Source organism: Uloborus diversus, chromosome 2 (genome assembly GCF_026930045.1).
Source record: "Uloborus diversus isolate 005 chromosome 2, Udiv.v.3.1, whole genome shotgun sequence".
Lineage (NCBI taxonomy): Eukaryota > Metazoa > Arthropoda > Arachnida > Araneae > Uloboridae > Uloborus > Uloborus diversus.
Genome location: NC_072732.1, coordinates 25,579,120 through 25,595,972, shown reverse-complemented (window position 1 = coordinate 25,595,972; position 16,853 = coordinate 25,579,120). Strand labels below are relative to the sequence as shown.

General features: G+C 36.5%; 1 protein-coding gene across 1 annotated transcript in view; it reads left to right on the top strand.

The window, feature by feature from the left end:
- The first annotated feature begins 19 nt into the window (after positions 1 to 19).
- Positions 20 to 16,853, top strand: part of LOC129217786 (leucine-rich repeat protein soc-2 homolog) — a 173,584-nt gene continuing 156,750 nt past the window's right edge. Inside the window, exon 1 of the mRNA XM_054852127.1 lies at positions 20 to 1,333. Within this exon, the coding sequence (XP_054708102.1) occupies positions 1,235 to 1,333 (99 nt within the window). The 5' untranslated portion in view covers positions 20 to 1,234. The remainder of the gene's footprint in view (positions 1,334 to 16,853) is intronic.

The following is a 16,853-nucleotide window of genomic DNA, read 5'->3' as shown; positions in this document are numbered from 1 at the left end:
AAGATTGAAAGCTCTGTATGCTCTGTGCTGTCCATAGGATGCACTTTTAAAATTAATTTCGCAGTTTAAATTTTGAGCTCCAAGTTGTGCAGCACAGGAATACTCCATGAAAGTCTGAGGAATACGACGTGGAAGATTTTAACCCGATGGCATACGCAGAAAAAAATTGTGCAACGATTTTCTGCAAGCCCTCTGCTAGATCGCAACTTGCAAGCTCTGTGCTGTGGAGTGTTCGCTCTAACTTCGCTTTCAGGTGTAGCGCTCCTCCAAGTCTTCGAGTCCACTATTTTTCTTCGGGACCTTTCAGATAAGCATGCAACTTGGTAGCCTTTCAATTTTTTTTTCTTTTGCATTCCGTTTGAAATACAGGGTGCACTGAAAAAAAATTCCAAAAATATTCTTCCGCTCAAAATTAGCATGGATAATGTGTCAGAACTTCACCGAAAGACGTAGTTATTTACTGTTTACAAAAATGCAATTAATCGAAAGTGCAGATTTGCAAGTGTAGAGATTCGTGGATTTTTTGCATTCTATGCAATCCATTTTTTAAGTGCGGAAGTTGGAATTTGAGAGAAAAAAACAAACAATAATAGTCTAAATTTTGGCAAAGTGAAAAATTGTTTTTGAAAGAATTGTTAAACGCTTATGAACAGTGGTAAATAGTATGCAGTGGAGAAGTTCCGCAAAATAAAGCTTAGCATTTGCAATTTCTTTTGTGATTTTTACTTTCCGCTGAGTGAACGTGAAGAGCTGCTATCGTCGTGTTCAAAACTTCCGTCAAAGTTTTTGCAGTCTCGTTCACAGTGCGTGCAATAATACCACTCGCATTTTAGCATTGAGATTACGCTGCAGGCGAAAGATAATTTTTTTTAAACTGAATGGAAACAATAACTTAATAGTTAAAAAAATTGGATGTTATATACAAAAACTTTATTTCTCGGATTCGAGCTTTTATTAGAATGCTCTAATCTAAAAGAGCAAAAAAAAAAAAAAAGTTATTTCCGGAGGAAAAGTTTTGATTCGAAGAAACTTATCGTCGTCTGCTAGAGGCCGAACCGGCGACGGAAAGGGGAAACTGCTGCTGGTGTGTTCGAAAGTGAATGAGTAGTAGCTCAGCTGAGAAAGGGAGGCGCACACCCACACGTCGTCGCAGATGTCGCAGCAGCGGCTGAACACGTGAGGCGGCGTGACAGAGCATTTACCCGTTTGTGTTTCGTTCCGTTTTCGAACTGGGATGGCCGAATGCCCGCTGCAAGAGCCCGAGGATTTCGCCGACCAGCCTTCGACGAGCGGTAGCAGCTTCGCCGGATCAAGGGACAGCCGCGACTCGAAGGTGAGTAGCAGAGGGCTCTATTTTCTTCCATCTCGCCGGCGTTCTATTTGAGCACGTGCTAGCCGCGAGGCGCACACACTTGATTCTCTTCTCCCCGTGGGCTCGTTTGCAGGATTTTGCGTTTTAGGCTTACTGGGTTTGGGGCCGAAAGTGGAATTAAATTGGGATGCCGATGAGATTTTTCGCAAAAAGATTAAGCTCCTTAATCTATCATGATAAAGGCAGGAAATATCAAGATCAGATAACTATTCAAATTCTTGAAAATTATTCACTTTTGTTTTGTTGCTGCTGTTGTAATTGGTCAAAATGCAAAAATGTGTAATAATAAACCCTGAACTTGATCTCTCAATAATTATTTCCTTAGAACAATTTCTATAAAAATATAAAAGAAAAGGTGTAAAAATCGTTTGCTTTAAAGAAAAAGGGGTTTTGTTGATTCGCACTTCAAATAAACTAAAGGAGGAGCTTGCAAGTCTTACCAATGTCTGTTGAAAGAGGAAAACTAAGACCCACCCACTTATATCTGTCCAATATGATATCTGCTTTCTCTGCCCAAAATTGAAATATTTTACCTCTTTGCGTAATTTCTTAGGTCACCGCAAGGTGGCGTATATAAGCTGTAGAACTGTGAATGTCTTCATGCAATTATACAATAGTACGATGAAGATAGACAAGAAATTTTTGTGACATAAAGAAAGACATCGCATCCTGGGCTGGGGTGGGGAAGATTTTTTTTTCCTTCCCTACTTAATCTCATCGAAAAATCACAGCACGAGCATAAAAGAATCTTCCATTCTGAATTGCCTGATTGAAAATTATTTTTTTTAGTAAAATTGTTAAGCTTTATCGTTAAAACATTTGAATCATCATTTCTATCAATAAAGCTCAAAATGCAAGAATTTCAAACAAAATCCCATTAGATCTCTTTTGAGTGCTCAAAAACTTGGTTTAATCCAGACTTAGGTAATGAATGTTCATTTGGCGCTCTTGAGTCAGAGAAAAACACCTTGAATTAGCCTTAAAAGCAAAGCAGTTATCTAAAAATGAACAGAAAAGCTGCAATGTATGCCAATTTTCAATCCCAAAAAATATAGTATTCAGGGGCACTCCGAGCTGAAAATTCTAGTTCGGGAGGAAATGGCAGGTTCTTTAAAATTGGTATACAAATCGTCTGCTGCAAGAAAAATGAGAGGGGAGGGGAGAATATTCGCAATTCAAATGAATTATTGGAGGCGCCGCATATCTAGCTAATGTAAAGTAAGAAAAACAACGTTAAAAAAAAGCACAAATTTGCCAATTACAGCAGACACGTGTTTCGGCGTTACAGGAACGCCTTCTTCAATGCAAAAAGTTATGAGCTATGTCTTTTCATCCATAAGCTCATTACTTTTTGCATTGAAAAAGGCGTTCCCTGTAACGCCGAAACACGTGCCTGCTGTAATTGGCAAATTTGTGCTTTTTTTTAACGTTGTTTTTCTTACTTTACTGTTCAGCACAAAGGTATTTATTTATCTTATCTAGCTAATGGTTTTTGAAAGAGGTAAAAAACAAATAAATCCAGTAATTTGTTACTTGCTTTTAAGCTTATTTAATGACAGTAAATTTTCTTCGTGTTTATGAGTTTTTTCTTTTGTAATCTTTATCACAAACTGTCTGAAACCTGCGTTTTACTCCAGAGGGGGAACGGGTTGTTTTACTTCTTTGACTGGTTGTTTGAATCACCGCAAGGGGGTCGCACTCAAGCTCTAGAACCGCGAGTTAATATCTTCTTACAATCACACAGGTAGTACAAGGACAGGCAGGAAAAATTTAAGACATAAAGAAAAAAAAATACATCCAGGGCCCCTTCAGAAAGAATCCCCACGGCGCTTTCTCAAAATTCTGTGTCGTAAAAGTGGCCAATTCATAAAACTTCGTATCCTTTCACTAATTTTAATTTGTAAAACAGTTCTTTCATCATATTTAAGCTGAATGTATTCGCCCAAAAGCAAACTATCAGTAAAAAAAAACCTCCAGCTTCCAAGTCATAATACCCATTGAAGTCTTTAGAGGCCAAAAGGGTTTCAGATTAGATTTGTGATAGCTAAACATGCTGTATACGATATGACAGAATTTTTTCACAAAAATATATGAAAGAAAAATGCAAAAAAAAAAAAAAATCTTTTCAAGAAAAAAAAAAAAAAAAAAATGCGGACTTAAAAACCTGGACCGACCCCTGATCAACTTCAAGAGACAAAGCTTATTTGCTCAGTTCAAATTATTCCGAAAACAGCAAAAACCACACCTATTTATATGTAAACTAGCTGCGTTGCCCGGTCCACTTTGAAAATAAAAATTGTGTCAAGTGACGTATATTCAACAATCAGGCGTAAAAAATAAGTAAAAAAAAACATCATGATTTCCTTTCTAAACAATGACGACAGTTATTAAAATACTTTTAAGAAATTAAATCGAGAAAGATGGATTTAAAATACGTAACCATGGAAACACAAAATAAAATAAGTTTAAGGAATTAAAATGCGAAAGAAAATGTTCACAATTTGAATGGAATCGAGATTTCTGAAACTTGATTTAAAAAGGCTTGTAACTTTTTTTTTCCTTTCGAGGTAAAAGCTTATTTTTTCGACCATAGGTCGAGTTAATTCTGGAGTAAAAAAGGTCGCTTTTTCCAATGGCGTCAAAAAGAAAGCTGTGGGACAACTCCTTCACTTTTTATTGATCTATTTAATGAAGAAAGTAGTACCTAAATTTCAGCTAAGCCTAAAAAAATTCGAGCTAAAAACGTAAATAACTCCCGCCGCAATTAAGTTAGAGCGTTGGAACAAATTGCGTAGAACGCGGAAAATTCTTCCCTTTCCAACGATATATAATATTAATATATGCAAGTAATTTTTCACCCTCATATTTGAGAATTTATGTGAAAATTGGACGTAAATTGGAATAAAAAAAGAACTATTCATCGAATTTTATTCGAACTGGTCTGCAAACCTTCTCAGGACTTAAAGGAACAAACTGTGAAAATTTCAGCGTAATCGGCCGGGTAGTTCTCGAGTTTTGCGAGTTCAAACACACAGACGCTTTTCGGGGACTTCATTTTATACTATGTAGAGATGCAGTGATTTCCTTAAGCTCATAGGGGCTAGTTGATCTCACCCTGACCTGCCTAAATGATGGGCCCTGAAATCAGCATTCATACAATCGTAAGGAAGGCTCTTGCATCAACTTCCCTCAAAAAGCGTGCCTTTACAAGAAGGAGAAAACATTTTAACGCCGACACCCCTTTGATAATTTTGTATTTACGTCGATTACATGAACTCAAATCAATGGCTGAAACTTACAAATGATGCAAGAACTAATTGATGATTTTTTTTATTGCGTCGAGGAAGGCAGTTTTACTTAAAGTTGGCTTTTTTCGGAAGAAGTAACAAAGCTGAAAAGAATGTTTTACAGGCTTTAAACGTCGCGAAAGAGGAAGCATTTTTTCGGCACTTTAATTGTTATTTCCTTTCCAAATTCAGCTTTGATGTGATATCCTTCGAAATATTAAGATGAGCGGGGCCCGATCAAGCTGTCGTGGGGCCCTGGATATTATTCTGCCGTGGGAAAGTAAAGTGCAGTGATTCAAATTTTTGAGCAATCACGATTGCTTATTGCTTTCATTTGACTGTTTTGATGTGCTATCATTTTATTTTCCCACCAGCACCGTCTGCAGCATCACCGTCGACCGGCTCCTCATGATGCTGCTCCTATAGCGAAAACCGTCTCCAGGTTGCGTTCATATCCTACACACACACAAACATATACACCTACACACATACACACACAAAAACATACACACATACATACAGACACCTACACATAAACACACCCACAAACACAAACACATACACACGCATACATACACATACACACAAGTGCCCACATATTCATGCATGCACACAGACACAAACACATATGCCTACACACACGTACACATACCCCGCACCCACGCACACAAACACTCATACACACAACTACCCACACACTCATGCCTGCACACAGACGCAAACACACATGCCTACACACACATACACATACCCAATACACACAAACACACACACACCCCACACACAGCACACACGCCTACATACACACGCACACTCGTGATTGCAAAAAAACATAATTTGAATTCAAGATGTCAAACTTCAAATTAATTTTTTTAACTTTTTTTCTTTTTGCATTTTTGTCATTCGTTGTATTTAAGCTTTATTGTACAAGCTTTCTTATTTGGTTTCCTCTTAAAATAAAGCACTGAAAACCGTTAAACTCCAACATTTCCGCATTATTAGTCGCCCCAAAAGGCGTTTCTTCAAATATCTCAAAACATCATTTCTGCAGATGTTGCGCTTTACCTTCCCAAAGCAGTTGTTCATAGTAAGTAAACTAAATGCTGCAGTGGCCCAACAAAGGGGAGTTTTTGGGGGTGAAAACACCCCCCAAAGGCATTGATTTTAACATAAATGCAAATTATAATACAGTATAGTTTCAGCGTAAAAGGGTTGTTTTGATTAAAAAAAAAAAAAAAAAACCTTCAGAAGGTATTTTTGATCAAAAAATCCTCTCCAGAAGCCATTTTTGACCAAAAAACCTCTTTAGAAGGTATTTCTGGCTGCGCTAGTGAATTGCTGAAATGTACAGTTTATTCTATGCTATTTACGAAGGTGAATCAAAAAACGTTTTTTGTTGCTTCACTTTGTTGTTGATCCCTTTAATGCATGGGTGATATCATTTTTATTGAAACTTATCACCTGAAGCATACCTTTTACGTGACAAAAGTTATTGATCAATTGGTTCCTTATTTCTCAAGAAATTTGTAAATTGGTGAATTTTTGCAAAGGTTGCAGATTTTTTGTCCGCCACTGAAAAATATAACCTTGAAAGAAAAAAAAAAGGGAGGGCGTGGCGCCAGGGGCCTGGGACCAGTTGCCCCATACGTTAATCTGAGCCTGGAGGATGAGCAGTGTCGAATGTCACAATTAGAATAAAAGAACTCGCTTGCAACGAGCCCTGACTTAACGAAAACCCAGCTTTAATTAGGAAATCCGAAATATTTGGTTAAATCGGTGTTATTTCAATGGGAGCATAACCCCCTTTTTATGAGCAAACCTCGTGTAAAGCGAGCAATATTTTTGAGATTCATAAGGTTTAAATTAATTTACAGTTACCGTCGGCATATCCTTTCTTGAAAAAATTCCTTACCATTCCAATTTTAGCCGAAAATTTAGTACCGTATAGTGGGGCTACTTGGACCCGAAATTTCATACTTTTTGCGAGTTTTGCACTGAATGCTTTGTTAAACCCATAGTGAACGGATAACCTTGTTTTTACCACTTTTCAGACGTTCTGCTACCACCTTAAGCCTTTTTTAAACAACAGTTTTAACTCTTTAATATATATATATATATATATATATATATATATATATATATAAATTTTTTTTAATTGGGTTCAAGTAACCCTGCGCTGGGGCTACTTGGACCCACTCAGCAAATCTATTAGAAAAAGCTATAAAACAGGTGATGGTATCAAGAAGGACCAATGATTTTGAAAAATAAACCCAAAACGTACATTCTAGTAAGCAAAATATTTATATAAATTGCAGATTATTTAAATAAATTAATATAAAATCAACGTATACATAAAAACATTTTTTGGCAAACATAATTTCTCAAATAGAAACAATCTAACTACAGCTAAAACCAATCGAAATGCTCGTTATTTAAACATTAGAAAGAATGAAACCCCTCAATTTAATGGCTTGGGTGGATTTTTTTTCTCTGATATTATTTAATACCTGCTCTTCCTAGCTACTAAATACTGCAGAATGCCCAGGCTTGTTTTGTGAACGATCTTTTAATTTCCTTCTTAGAGTTGATATACTTTAGTCAAAATGGGCTGATGCCGCTCTCTAAGAAATTTCTCCGGAATTAGTTGAATCTGTGCACTTTTACTAACTTATATTAGTTACTGTTTTAATTATATAACTATAACCTTAAAACACTATTATTTTATTAAGAAATAGAATGCAAACATAAAACTATCTTGACTTTGATGATATCAGATGTTTCCATAAACTAACATGTGAAAGTTTGCAGACACAAAAAACAACTTTTTAGACAACTTGCAATCATAACCTCAATCAGAAAAAGGTCGGAATAGAAGAAACTTTGTTTTATGCTCTAGCGTCTACCTAGTACTGCTACTTGTCATGGAGAAAGTTTTTTAAGTCTATACATTGAGTTATATAGGACCAGGACGGATTTTAAACACTTTTTTCTCATGGGTTCAAGCATTGAGAAGGAATAGATGGAGAGAGTGCAACCCTACTATCCCGATACGGCAACAGTACCATGTGACTTGGGGAGCAATTTCGAGTTGACCGTAACCGCTGAAGAAGTTTTCATTATAGCTGAAGCCATGCATGATAACAACCTTTAACTGTAGAAGGGAAAAATTAGATTAATAGTAATAGTGCAGTATTCTAGCATTGTAAACTGTGAGGAGAAAGCCCCACCAGGAGGTCCAGTGACTTTTCCCTAGCATGTACGAATGTTTTTTACTTCTAAATAAAGAAAAAATAACATTTATATGCATTCAACGAGTACATATTCCACAGTTGCCTATAATTTTTTAATTTTTGTACTTATTTTACCTATAAAAGTTATAAAACATTGTATATCTTGAGTGTAATTAACATTTTAGTTCCATAAAAACACTTTTTACTTAACTAGTAATTATTTTAACGGCTCTTAAGCATTTTGTATACAGTTGCTTTGTTGGCGAGTATCTTCTCGCCAAGCTCCTGTGAACAGCAGATGCGCAAGAATAAAGATTTGCTATTTTCATGCTTCAATTTAAATACTAGTATGCCTGCGTATGAAATCATTTCAAAACATTGATTACAATACATATGAATCCATAAATTTTCAGTCAATAACAGAACACTTTAAACTATTTGTACATGCCCGTCATTTCAGGGAATAAACATCAAAATACATGAAAAATGCTATTACATTGTATTTTAAAATCCGGAAAGAAGTGGGGAGAGGGAGTTTGAATGATAGGCCTGTATTTGTATCCTTTATTTATTTATTTATTATTATGCGGTAAAGGAGTTGGAGCCAGAGTTGCTCTGATTTGTAGCCCCGACTTCATAATAAGCGCCGTCTGAAAAATATTTAATGCCAAAAGAGCGAATGCGTGCCAAAACGCGACAAGCTTCCCAGCCAAACATGTCACCTGACCTGGGAAACATTGGGTCCCAAGCTTATTTCACTTCTCAATGGGTTCAAGTAACCACTGGAGGCTCAAGTAGCCCCGCTTTACGATAATGAGTCCAAATCCTGCCCCGAGAACCACACGAATAGTGTAAAAATGAAAAAAGATTTAATAGGTAGCAATCGAAAGAGCAGATAGAGACATTTTTTGACGCAAAAATAATTTGCCCTCGACCGCCTGTTATCGAGATATAAGATATAAGGTTCTGAAATCTACCGAAATTTCAAGAAAAGCTCCAAATTTAAAAACTTGGCGCGAAATGTATCTCGCAGTTTCATCGTTTGTATCCGTCTACAGTTCGTGTGAAAAGCCACATTTACATGAGACTTTTGTACCTCGCATTTCGCTGCTGCAACTCCAATAAATAAATAAATAAATAAATAAACGGCTGGAAAGCACCATTCACAAAAAAAGATTGTACCCTGTATTCGAAAAAGCGGTTTTACCCAGCATCCTTAGTGGCTGTACCCAGGTAGTAAACAAGGAAGTGCACTCTGGTTTGCTAGCAAGAGGAAGTGGCTGTACCCAGGTAGTAAACTAGGAAGTGCACTCTGGTTTGCTAGCAAGAGAAAGTGGCTGTACCCAGGTAGTAAACAAGGAAGTGCACTCTGGTTTGCTAGCAAGAGGAAGTGGTTGTACCCAAATAGTAAACAAGGAAGTGCACTCTGGTTTGCTAGCAAGAGGAAGGATGATCCACATTTACGCGGGAAATAACCGGAATGTTGGTCTAAGCAGGTTTTTTCCGGGGTAGAAAAAGTGCATGTAAACGTGGCTAAAGATGTTCATTATTGATTGACAGGGCCTAATTATAGCACAGGCCAACTAGACCTGGGCCTGGGGCCCCATCTCTTAAGGGGCCTCAAATTTCCTAGAGAATTATGCATAATAATTAAAAATAATAGCTTATTAATCGCAAAAAACTTCATTAAAGGAAAATTTTTATCCATTCTGCTATTAACGAATTTACCATGTCACAACTATGAGGGGGCCTGAAGGGATTCATAAATGCATATGGTTAATGATTTACGTAATTCTGGGATAGACAAAGAGGCCCCAAAAATGAATTCCGACAGGGACCAAACCTGTAACCACCATATCCCGTTATAGAGTCTTGGGGGCCTCCAAATTATTGTGGTCCTAGGGCCTCACTTTTAGTTTGTCGTGCCCTGTTGATTGAAACTCGCTAAATTTGGTGACTTTTTTCAAAACTTCGGCAGACTTTAAGACCTCATTATTTCGATAACGGGGACGCGTGGGCAACTAGTTTATGCGCCTAGAAACATGTTTTACAACGCTCTTTAGATTGCTACTTATTATTATTATTTTTATTATTACACTATCGTGCGGTTTCCTGGTGAGAACAAGAGATGACGAGTGGTCCCTTTTTTAGCCTACTTTCCCAGTAAAAGTCAGAAAAAGAAGCAAAAAGCATGAAAGAAGGCTTAATGCATCTTAAAAATATCGTGAAAAACAAAAAAAAAAGTCAAAAATAAATTAAATAATTAAATAAATATTGAAAAATTAAAAATTGGAAAGTAGGGTATTGAGATGGGGGAAAATGTCTGTCGGTCTGTCTGTCTGTCCCCCCCCGCCCCTACTAACTTTTGAAGGAATAGTTCGATTCGAAAAAACTTTTTTTTTGTTCGAAAGATCTCGGCGAGGACACCTCATTCCCATATTTCACTTTTTGATTTGAACTATTTTTTGTTCAATTTTGAACAGTTCAAAAAAACTTAACATTAGCGCCTACGGGGAAATTCAAGGAAATTCCGAACTGTGAGGCGAATTTGCTTCAAACAAATTTTGTAGGAAAAAGCTTTTGATGAAAAACTTGTATATAAAATATCTTTTTGATTTGAACAATTTTCCGTTCAATTTTGAACAGTTCAAATCCCTTAACATTAGCGCCTACGGGGAAACTGAACTTGAAGGCGGATTTACTTCAAACAAATTTTGTTGGAAATAGCTCTTGACGCCAAACTCCAGACTTCGACTCCGAGAATTTAGTGGCACTTGACTCCGACTCCGAGTCCTGTACCCGACAATTAATCGGACTCCGACTCCCCGACTTCGACTCTGACTTCGCAGCTTTGGCAAAAATTTATACACGGAGGACAAATGACTGACTCCGATTCTTAGCTATTTGACTCCGACTCCTTTACCCCAAAATGAGATTGACTCCGACTCCGCAGCTATGGTTTTGACTGTGAAATAATTATTCTTGATCTGACTTGTTTTTATTTTTACGCTAAAGATTTAATTTAGGTATTCAGTTTTCGGCGAATAAACTCGAAGTCATTTCTGTTTCTACATAAAGATATGCGCAGACGATTTTTTTTTTTTTTTTTTTTTGACAATGAAAATTATTTCTTTAAGTTGACATTTTATTGTTTTTATTTATTTTGGTAAGCGCATTAATTCATTTAAAAAATTGTTTTTGGCAAGAGGGGGAAAAGAAACGATTTTTTTTTTTTTTTTTGATATGATGAATTTATTTTAATGAGCTTATTAAATTTAATTATTATTTTTTCGTTTTGAAAGCTGTTAAAGATTTTTTAATGGAAAAAAGTGTATTAGCTGCTTTGTTTAAAAGTTGCTGTTTTTTTTTTTTTTTGAAAAAATTTGCGATTTTAGCTATTTTTGAGAATATTGATCAGGTACTAGAAAGTAGTATGGGTATACGAGAAAGTAGGCTCGTCTAGTTCTAGACAGAACTTCTTGTTTAAAATTTAATTTGAGTAGAGAAGCATTTGAGAAGTGCATATTTGTTGACGTCAATGTGATCACTTCCGAGAATAATGTAGCTCAAATTCCAGCTAAACCAGATGAGGAAAATAATTAGTGTGACGACGATTAAAAATACGTCCAGAATTTGTTGCTGAACTACCCTCAACATCCATGGCTTTTCATGTGCAGACACACTTCCGGGTGCACCCCTGGCTCTGGTGTTTTTCAGGCCAGAAGACTGAGACAATAAGTCACTTCAAAGCAAATTAACCAACTTGTTTGCAACTGTGCAGATTTTTTTTTTATTATTTTATTATTATTTTTTTATTTTTTAAGCAAGTTTTTAATTTTTGTGATTTTTTTTTCCTTCACAACCCGTTTTTTTTTTCGAGCACTAGGTTGTAACGAGCAAATACCGCAGTCCCTTCGCTCTGTATTTTTTTTTTTTTTTCTTTTCTCACCATTAGCGTTTTTGAAGGGCCTTTTAGTCAACTTTTCACATATTAAAAATTAATCTCATGTGCATTTAAAATAGTCATGAGAACGTTCGGAAAACTGGCATAGAGCTGAAAATATGTACAGACTTCAATACATCTTTATAAATGAAACATTATAAAGATTTTATGCAAGGTTTTAAGGTCAAAATAGGCAAAAAAAAAAAAAAAAAAAAAAAAAAATTGCATAGAGCTGAGAATTGATACTGAACTTAAATACATCAAAAGAAATATCAAAAGTTTCCATAACACTTGAGCTAAAATGTTTAAGCTAGGTCAAAGGTTAAAATATCGTTTTTTCCCACATAAGTCTTAAATGGTAAGTGTGTTTTATCACAAAAAACGCATACAAAGTATGTAAATTATGCAATTATATGCAAAAGAGGATTTTTTTTATGTCGACGTGAACTATTTTTGGAACCGAATAACGAGAAAATCTGGGGGGAAATATTAGATTATTTATCATTTAACGGATATAAAAAATGCCACTGTAAATCTTTGCAAACGATTTTTCGCAAAGCTTCCCTTCCTACTTTATATTACGAGCTTCGTTTTCGCTACAAATTATTATTTTTCAACGAAGAAAAGAATATTTTCCATTTAAAGCAAGTTGAAAAGCATGTACAAACACTTTGTAACAAAAAATAAATAAAAAAATCGACGCAACAGGAAGGAGTTATAAAGATACGAAATTTAACATACGTGAGGACGACATTGATATATGAAAGTGATTACAAAAAAAAAAAAATAATAATAATAATAATTTGAATTTTGACATCTTGAATTCAAATTATGTTTTTCGCAATCACGAGTGTGTGGGAGGGAATATGTGTGTATGGGGTATGTGTGTGTAGGCATGTGTGGTTGTGTCTGTGTGCAGGCATGAAAGTGTGGGTAGTTTTGTGTGTGTGTGTGTGTAGGTTTTTGTGTGTGTATATGTGTAAGTGTCTGTATGTATGTGTGTGTGTGTTTGTGTGTGTGTAGTTGTGTATGTATGCGCGTGTGTGTAGGACATGGATGCAACCTGGAGACGGCTTTCGCTATAGGAGCAGCAGCGTGAGGAGCCCGCCTGTCCACGGTGATGGTGCAGAGGGTGGTGGTGGGAAAAATCAAAGGACCTCAAAAACAGTCAAATAAAAGCAATAAGCAATCGTGATTGCTCAAAAAAGCGAAATGATCATTCATAATAGAAAAAATATCAAATTTTGTAGGTTTTAGTATCCAGTTGGGCCACCTGTAGCATAAATACCCGAGGAGATACTGGCAAGGAATTAAGTCAGAATTAGAAGTATATTATATTATACAATGTACTGCGTCATCTCGTTCCACAGTTACTGTAAAGCGGTGGCTTCTGTTTCGTATTCTGTTTCGGGAGGGATCCAAACACTTACAGTAAAGAGACAATCACATTAACTTTTTTTCATAAAATCTGTACCCCACAGCCAGACTAACGCAAGGCACACTCAATGGCGTAGCTAGTTTCTGCCTTCCCCTATTTGCCGCCATTTCGCTGAAACATAGGAAATTATTGAACTTGAAACTGAAAACGTTATTTAATGGGGGAAAAAAAAATAATAAAATAATTTGAATTTTGACCTCTTGAATTCAAATTATGTTTTTCGCAATCACGAGTGTGTGTGTGTATGTAGGCATGTCTGTTTATGTGTGTGTGGGGGGGTATGTGTGTTTGTGTGTAGGGGTATGTGTATGTGTGTAGGCATTTGTGTCTGTGTCGTGTGCAGGTATGAGTGTGTGGGTAGTCGTGTGTATGAGTGTTTGTGTGTGGTGGGGAATGTGTATGTGTGTGTAGGCATTTGTGTTTGTGTCTGTGTGCAGGCATGAGTGTGATGACTGTGTGGGTAGTTGTGTGTAGGCATGAGTTGGCATGTGTGTTTGTGTCTGTGTGCAGGTATAAGTGTGTGAGTAGTTGTGTGTATGAGTGTTTGTGTGTGGTGGGGAATGTGTATGTGTGTGTAGGCAGATGTGTCTGTGTGCAGGCATGAGTGTGATGAGTGTGTGGGTAGTTGTGTGTAGGCATGAGTATGATGAGTGTGTGTTTGTGTACGTGTGTTTAGGTGTATGTATTTGTGTGCGCGCGTGTGTGTGTGTGTAGTTGTGTATGTATGCGTGTAAGTGTAGGATACTGACGCAACCTGGAGACGGTTTTCGCTATAGGAGCAGCATCGTGAGGAGCCGGTCGACGGTGATGCTGTAGAGGGTGCTGGCGGGAAAATAAAATGATAGCACATCAAAACAGTCAAGTGAGAGCAATAAGCAATCGTGATTGTTCAAAAAAAAAAAAAAAAAAAAAAATCCGTTTTCTTCCTACAAAAAAAGAGAGGGTCAGGTCCCTCATCCGAAGAAATGTTCTTAATTTATGTCAAAAATCGCAATTAAAGGGGGTTTGGGGGGGGGGGGGCTCTCGAATCTTCGTCGTAACAAAAGGCAGTTTTAGCTTTTATTTAGGAGGTCGGGGGCTTCTCCAGAATATTTTCCAATATTAAAGTTTCCCAAATAACAATTTTAGTAGGCGGCGCTAAGGGAATTAGGAAGGTTCAGGGGCTCGATACGAAAGCATTTCGACTTTGAACTCTCAGAAGCAGGCTCAGTTGTAGGCTCTCTTCTTAGATATTGTTATTTAAGGAGGGAATGCTCGGAGCTCCCATTCGTAGTATTTTTTAAATTGAAATCAATTTTAGGCTATCTTTTTGGCTACGTAAAGGCAATGGGGAAATTTTGGGAAACTCTTAGAATATGTTTTAACCCCGAAGGAAGAATGAATCTCAAAAACGCAATGGGGTTGTTTCATTCAGTCAAAAGTACTACTTTTAGTCATTGAAATGGATCATAGAATGAGAAAAAAAAATAACATGGGAACAGAAAATACTTGCATTTTCCCAGCAGTTTTTTTTTTTTTAATTAATGTTTTAAATGTCCGATTTTTCAAACAAGGCGTGGTCTTTATGACGTCACAAATGATGCAATTTGGCTCATCTTTCTACTACGTTTCCACGTTATGATAATCAAGCAGCGAATTAAAATTGCACTCTACGCTTGCTATCAACCATATCGTTGCCAATACACGTGAGTAAAGATGAGAATTAAATATCTAGTTCTGTGAGTGGCAACACAGAATGGCATTTCATCATTTGTGATGTCATCGCCAAGAAATGTAAACAATAAAAGCTCACCGATTTAAGTAATTTTTAAAAAATATTAAACTTAAATAAATTATTTAAAAAATGGTCAGATCCTATGTTTTTAAACATGCTCTTTCAGAAAAAAAACTTTTTAAAATTTTGGAAACGACCCCATTGCAGGATATCTTCGTGGATCTTAGGGGGTGGGGTGGAGCTTAGTGATATAATGTCACCAAAATTGCTCTGAAGTCGGGTACGCGATCCTGGAATTCGTTCAAAAGGCACGTGCTGGAACTTTAGGATTTGTTTGGTAACGTTGAAAGAAAGAAGGGTGGAGGAGGTTCGTTCCTGATATTGAAATGCGTTGTAGGCTATTTTTCAGAAGGAAAGTTCCAGACGCTCCTCTGGAAATAAAACCAAATTTTAAGCTATCTGTAGTAACGTTTGACAGAATGATAGGGGTTTGGAGGGAGGGTCATTCGCTGGAGATTTTTCGAAATTGAACTTTTAGAAACGCAATAATAGGCTTCCTTTGGAGACGTTGGATAAGATGAGGTTTTGGATATCTTTCTAGGAAAATTTTCAAAATTAAAGTTTTAAAAGCAAAATTTTCGGCTATCTTTGAACAGCTTAGGTAAATAAGGTGTTTTAAGAATCCTCCTCAGAAAAGTTTAGAAATTGAAGTTCTAAAAACTCATTTTAGGCTATCTTTGTTCATGTTGTAAGGGAAGATATAGGGTTTACTGTTCGAAATCCCTTCTCAGAAATTTTTTGATGTTAAAGCTAGGAGCACAATGTAAGCTACATGTTGAAAGAGGGTGTGTATGCTTTCATTCGGTAATTTTTCCGAAATTGAAGGTCTAAAATTGTACGATTGGACTATGTTTGGAGACGATAAGGAAAGGAAGATTTGGCAGCTTCGACTGGAACTTTTTTGCCATTTAAAACGTATTTTAAAGCTATCTTCGTTGATAATAGGGAAAGAAGTGGGAGACTCGAGAGCTCTCCCGTCTAGAAACATTTTAAATCTTATCTTTGGTTAAAAAAGGGAAGATTAAAAGTTCCTAGCGGCAAACAGTTTGAAATTGAACTCTCCTTCCCAAAAATCGCCCTTTTAGGTCATGTTGATCAAGTTAGGAGAAAAACCATTTAAACGGCTCTCTGTCCCGAAAATTTTAAAAATTGAAGTTTTAAAACTGCAATTTTCACTTATCTTTGGTGACGTTAAGAAGGGGTGTGGGGATAGGGGGCTCTCTTCTAGAAGTTTTCGAAATTAAAGGCCAAAAAACACCCCCACAAAATTTGCCTATCTTTGATCACCTCTAGCCTCTAGGGTTAGCCTCTCAGTCCTCTTTAGGATCTCTATACTTTGGTTCCGCACTTAAATTTGACGCGTGTAGAAGTTGCTATCCGGGACCGTGACCCATTTTGCCACCCTGTAAAAAAATCCGGAAACGTTTCTTAGTGTATCGGGCAGCTGTTTTTCGTGAAATTTTCAAAACCGTTTCTGAGTATTTCGGAATTCTCTTTCTGTAATTTCCAGAAATGTTTCTGAGTACTTCGGAATCCTCTTACCTTAATTTTCAGAAACTTTTTTGAGTATTTCGGAATCCTTTTACTATAATTTCCAGAAATATTTCAGAGTATTTAGGAATCCTCTTTCTGTAATTTTCAAAAACGTTTCTGAATATATTGTGTAGCTGCGGTTCATGAAATTTTCAAAAACGTTTCCGAGTATTGCGGAATCCTCTTTGTAATTTTCGAAAACATTTTTGAATGTTTTGGAATCCTTTTTCTGGGATTTTATTTTACATCTGGATTATTATTTGTGTACTATAACAA